This window comes from Musa acuminata, chromosome BXJ3-11, assembly GCF_036884655.1.
Source record: "Musa acuminata AAA Group cultivar baxijiao chromosome BXJ3-11, Cavendish_Baxijiao_AAA, whole genome shotgun sequence".
Classification (NCBI taxonomy): Eukaryota; Viridiplantae; Streptophyta; class Magnoliopsida; order Zingiberales; family Musaceae; genus Musa; species Musa acuminata.
In genome coordinates, this window is record NC_088359.1 from 10,626,606 (window position 1) to 10,632,576 (window position 5,971).

The 5,971-nt window shown below is 36.7% G+C and overlaps 1 protein-coding gene across 1 annotated transcript; it reads right to left on the reverse strand.

The window, feature by feature from the left end:
• Positions 1 to 1,745: 1,745 nt before the first annotated feature.
• Positions 1,746 to 4,079, reverse strand: LOC103971306 (GDSL esterase/lipase At1g28590-like). The gene is made up of 5 exons (XM_009385297.3): positions 3,845 to 4,079; positions 3,544 to 3,753; positions 3,277 to 3,425; positions 2,919 to 3,192; positions 1,746 to 2,036 (listed from the first exon to the last, which is right to left on the reverse strand). The coding sequence occupies exons 1-5, from the start codon at positions 4,077 to 4,079 to the stop codon at positions 1,804 to 1,806; spliced, it is 1,101 nt and encodes a 366-aa protein (XP_009383572.1). The 3' UTR covers positions 1,746 to 1,803.
• Between the last annotated feature and the right edge of the window lie 1,892 nt (positions 4,080 to 5,971).

A 5,971-nucleotide genomic window follows, 5' to 3' on the forward strand; every position in this document is an offset into this window, starting at 1 on the left:
CATGTGGATGGATGTTCTTGCTGTCAAAGAAATTTCTAAGCATTCGAGTGGTGATATTTTGGTGATTGAAAATGACCACTTTGATTGCGAAAAAGGGTTATATATTTATTCAATATTTAAGTCATTCCAACTCAGTTTGTTGTTTTCAAAATAATTTTAGTGGATTAGTGACAATGGTTTCTAAATGTTACACTGTACTCTTTTCCTTTACGTTAAATCTTTTAAGGAAATCATGCTACATTTCACAGATGTGAAAAGAAAAAAAATGCTGACTCGAATCATTTTGGATTGATGATAAACTTGGATTCGAGTTTAATTAACGTTTTAAGATTGCCACTTGACAACATCCTACTAGGCAGTTAAGATCTTATTTCCTACATTAACAATAAAATAAATAAATAAAAGAGAATATTATAAGAATCATTATCTTACAAGAAAGGAAGGACATCATGTGCATTGAAGGAAGATTATTTTACAAGATTAAAAGATGATTTTTGTTTCTTTCTTATTAGTTACTTTCTTTTTTCTCTTATGTTTGTGAACTATATAAAGAGGTCAATTATGAGACTATAATTTTTTTGAGTCAGAAGACTTGAAGCAAGTCTAAGATTATCTCTTACCTTCCTTTCTTCTCATGTCCTCTCCTCAACCAACTTGTAACAAAGACCCTGTGATCGATTGCTAAACATCATATCATAATCTCTTATCTTCTTTTCTTCTCTTCTGTTCAATTAGATGTTCAAAGTGCTCCTCCTTAACCATCGAGGTACGTGTTGAGCTCCAACATTTATTATTTATTGGCTAAATTAACATTTCTACAAAATCAAGTTTTTCTCACTTTTTCTATTTATGTCTTTGCTATCTTTTTATTTTTTATCCATCCTACCAATTCTCCCATCATGTTAAGCATTGCTTTAGGGTTGATTATTTGGTATCTCTACCATGTCTACTAGAAGTGATCAGCTTTGTAAGCATCTTTTGCTTGATAGATAAAGATATTAACTTTTACGCAGTCCCAATAAAAGGTTTGAGTCCTTTCAACATGAATTACTTGACATCAAAGTTTACCTAGACACCTTAATGACTACCATAATCTCTTTTGGTGAGAGACAATATATTGAGAAAGGTACAACTATAAATATCCTAATCCAACTCAGGCTAACAAAAAATAACAATCCTATAAATTACTACAGAAATCACTGACAATATTTTAAGTATAAGCCCGAAATAGCAAATGAAATCATTCTATCATTTATTCATCACATTTTCTCAAATTTCAAAAGTTCTATTTTCAATATTTTTATCTATGATGATGAAAAACGAAAACCACCACTATATATATATGTATATATATATATATATATATATATATATATATATATATATATATATATATATATAATATGGGACTAATCTTAATCCATCCTTCGTATATATTCATGCATCTAGGTTTCGCATGTAATAATTTTCTTTGTCATTCCACCACATGATTTCGATTACCCTTGATTGTGTCCGAGGTCAACATTTGGTTCCTAGGAAGATTTTAGTGGTGGAATGGCTGCTCTTAATTGATCCATGGTGAATAAAGCATAGCTGAATCAAATGTGGTCTTCACTTGTGAACACACACAGAGCAAAGACAGAAAAAAAGAGAGAGAAAGAGAACTTGGATGTACCAATCATTAAACAAGCATGAAGATTTATTTGAAATATGTCTGCAGCCTCAACAATGGTTTCTGAGCATCTTATTCTCTCAGCGAACTGCAGCCTTTGCATCTTTTGGTCTACTTATCATGTGTCATGGCTAATAATGCAACGTGTAAGCTCTCTTTTGAGCATGCTTTGAGCAGGTTTGCTTCAACAAAGGAATAGCAAATGGCCCGCTGATGAGTCCATCAGAAACGGCATGATAAAATGCCTCGGTTGGGTGGAATCCTTCCCAAGAGGCAAAGGTTGATGGATTGCTGCAAACAGGTCCAGTCTCATCGCACCCATGACCATTGCCTCCACAGCAAGCAACGAATCGTTCTGCAATACCTGCAACAACACAAATAAATCCACGTTAATTAATTATATATTTAGATAAACGACAATATAAGGAGTTCTGATGGAGGATAGTTTAATCTAACATGGGGAGTGATTTAAATTGGATTATAAGAATTTGGTACCTATATTATTATTATAAGAATTTGAGTTTACGTATCTGAAGTCAATGAGTCGAATGCAACAGAGTGATGGTTGAGGTATGTATAGTAGGAAAAAAAAGGTCTGATTTAGTCATACATGAAAGTGAGTAAGGACCTGAATTGACTTAGCTTTATATGTATACTGTCACGAACATGAGCTTAAATATTTTGAATTAATGATTTCAACTTAATTAGTTAATCATTGCATGAAGCCGAATCACTTTTTTTTGCCTTTTTTACAACGAATTGTCCTTAAAAGAGGAAAGTAAGATGTTATTTTTTTTGGTTAGATGTTGGCTATATTGGCTTTAGAGTAATTACTGAGTGAAGATGGAAAGAATACCATTTCCGTGACAAGACATTCTGTTGAGCAAGGATAAAAAAAAAGAGGAGATGATGATATTGCTTCTTGTCAATATTTAGATTTCCTAGAAGAGTGGTCTTCTATGCCTACCAAAGAGGAAATCTAAATATGCTGAGTAGAATTGCAGTGTGTTTTGTCCAACTGCAGTTTGGATTGTGGTCTTCCTCCAGTGTAGTCGTTCACGAGGACTCCTACCTCGAAATCCCAGCAAACTTGTTCTTTTCTAGACCTTTCTTCAAAGATTTAACTCTGGAAATTGAAGTGGAAATAGAGGAAGGAGAAGAGAAAGAGATCACCGAAGAGGGTGGCTATCACTCGAGCCGCAGAGGAACAACATAGGTTGCGTTCATGGAAGATGAGGAAGCTCACCGAATTGTTTTGGATTGGAGAACAACCTCATTCCGGCGCCATGGTAATCAGCATAGTAGATGTTCGCTTCCGGATGAGCTCTCTTGAGCTTGTTCAGCTCATCCTGCAGCTTGCTGCCGTAATACTGCGAGAAGTCGTTCAACCATTTGATGCATCCGTTTGCATCGTAGTAACCAGGATCTGATCTCTTATACTTTGACAGCCACGCCGGAATGCAGCCAATCGGTAGGTTTCCGGGAACGATGAAGTTCTTGGCGCCGAGCTCGATTAAAGTCTTGCGTTCAAAACATGAAGTGAAAAAGATGGAAGAAATTAAAGCTTCCTCAACAACAAGCGTTCACCGTGTTATTACACTTACAGTGATACCGGAGCTGATCGTTCGGACCACACCGGGAACAAATGCATTTTTTATGTTCTCTATCGGCTTGTTCTGGGACAACGCCGCGTTGAAGTCATTGCCTCCGATCTCTCCCATCATGAACAGCGAGTTGCCCAAGAACGTGCGATCTGGCAATCCAAGAATCGACGACTGTCAATCTCTCTCTCTCTCTCTCTCTCTCTCTCTCTCTCTCTCTCTCTCATCGGAAGCTAAGATAGATGACACTTTCAGTCGGTGAAATCTTACCCGCAAGGGATGGCACGGATTTAAGCAGATCCTTGAACCAGCCAATCTGGACGAACAAGGACCTGTCCATAAAGCTAGTAACATTAAGTCCAAGACCGGCCAAGGCTTTCCGGTCCTGCGCCGTGGCCCCTCCGAAGGCGAAGTTGGCTCCACGTGAGAAAGTTCCTCCTCCACGATACGGCGGCACCAGCGGCAGCCCAAGCGCTTGTGCTGCAAGTATCGCCACCGGCATCCTAGACCATGTCAGGAACAAGAACAAAGAGAGGAGTGCGTCGAGTTTCTAAAGGAAGCGACCACAGACCGATGAAGTCGATGATCAGACGGCCATCGCTGTAGCGGCCCGTCGCCTTATGAAAGTAGGTGATGCCCCATGGATGCTTGCTGATGGTGGTGTTGGCAAAGGTGTTGATGAAGTTTCCGGTGTCCTGCAGCGAGTCGCCGAAGCTGAAGATGGCCGGGAAGCAGGCGCGTCCATGGTGGACGCTCAGAAGACACAGGAATGCCGTGACGAGGAGAAGATTGGCGTTGAAGGCCATTGTAGCGTGTAACCAGATGTCTTAGTCCTCGACCTAGTGATCCGTATATAAATTGTCGAGTACCAAAGGCCATTGTTGGAAACCTGTTAAAGCGAAATATTTTCCTTATTTATAAATCAAAATGGGTTCCTTTTTATGGATTCCTCTTCATTCATGGGTTCCTCTTTATGGATTCTCCATTTAAAATTTGGATCGAAAACGTTTGATAAATCATCAAACAGAAAACTTAGAAACCTAATTTTTCTCTCTTTATTTCTTTCTCCTCTTCCCTTCGCCAATACACCCGCTGCCATATGATCTCTTTCCTCGCCTTCTTTTTTCTCTTTTTAATTTCTTTTGGATTCAAACGGCCCAGTTTGTCCAAGCCCACATATGGGCTGGACCCAACATTAGTCCTCGACCTAGTGATCCGTGTATAAACCGTCGAGTACCAAAGTTTCTGCAGAATATGGCAAGATCACCATTGGCTTTATGCATGCATCCCTCATTTCATTCCTCACAATGCATGAGCTAGTTCCTTGTACCAGCAATAGAATATTGGTTTAATTGGCAAATCTGTCATTCTTCAATATTAGTTAAAGCCTCCTACAATTAGGTTACCACGGGAAATCATTTTTGTGTTGGTTCAATTGGCAAAGCCGTCATTGATCCAATTTTTTTTTAATAATTTTTTTTTGTGTGTGGATTTTATCCAAAAACAGGAAATTATTAATTACTTAGGTAATGTCAGGGCTAAGTATCATTTTGGTTTACATTGTACTGGGAATTATAATCCAATCAAGTTTGGAAGGGGTTAAAAAGGCAATATGCTGAGACTGAAACTTATTATCTTCAAAATCACAAACCAACTTATATATGCAAACTTTTTTTTTCTTCTTTTTTTTCAATTAGCCTTTTTCTTTTCCATTTATTTTTGTAAATAAATATATTGACTGTTTTACACCCTGAACAACAAAGATCTCTTTTTTAAGCCCAAAACCATATCTTTTGAATCGCCTGTTCAACTTTATTTACTCCATCCAATATGATCCGCGAGGGGTTTAACCTAATTGAGGAAAGATATGGGTTACTCTCCACAGGAGGTGGCTGGTGCTGAGCTCAATAAAGACCTCCATCTCCTTTTTCTTCTTATCCTTCTTCTTCTATTATATTTATCTATTATTTTATTCTTATTTTCCTTCCTTCTCTTTTGTCCTTGTTATGGTGTCTTTAAAGAGTTGGGTTTTTGTGTTAGAGCATTGAATCAAAAAGATAAAAACCCTTCACTAAGTATATTATTGTTTTAGTTAGTTGTTGATCATTTCATAATTGTTTAGAGGTTAAAATCTTTCTGGGTTTTTATAAAGAGAATGCTATTTAAATATCTTATTTGACCTAAACACTCTTTTTAATATTATGTTAGCTTATGATATGGTTCATTGTTTTTCTCCCTTTGTAAAACCTTTATCGTCTATAACTCATTTTATCGTTATATTGGTTCATATATTTCTATAGTTTGCCAAAATAAGTAGAATTTAGAAATAATTTTCACAAATCCATGTGTTTCATAGATGTTCTGCATAAATTTTGAAGAATATTCAGTTCCACTGTATTCTGACATGGTTATACTATTGTTTGCTTCCTTCTAAAAAATATATATAATTTTTTTTAAATATATTAATTTTCATTCATGTTTTATCTAAAAAAAAACTTTCAAACTTGCATGAGACCTTAGTAGGGCATTTTCACTTAAATCAATCCCGAAATGCCACGGACAAACTTCTAAATAGAATGTTTGATGTAATGCTTATGTATGTCCGTGTCTTTTGGTATGTTCATACTTTGCCTAGCATATAGAGGGACAGCTGAAGACTTAATAGTCTCATTTTAGTTGGGTTTGGTGGCCGCTTTAA

Excerpts from the sequence above, each read along its gene's own strand:
- LOC103971306 (XM_009385297.3), bottom strand. The coding sequence starts at position 4,079 with ATGGCCTTCAACGCCAATCTTCTCCTCGTCACGGCATTCCTGTGTCTT. Across the intron at positions 3,754-3,844 it reads TCTGATCATCGACTTCATCG|CACAAGCGCTTGGGCTGCCG; the intron begins GTCTGTGGTCGC and ends CGATACTTGCAG. Across the intron at positions 3,193-3,276 it reads CGATCAGCTCCGGTATCACT|ACTTTAATCGAGCTCGGCGC; the intron begins GTAAGTGTAATA and ends TTTGAACGCAAG.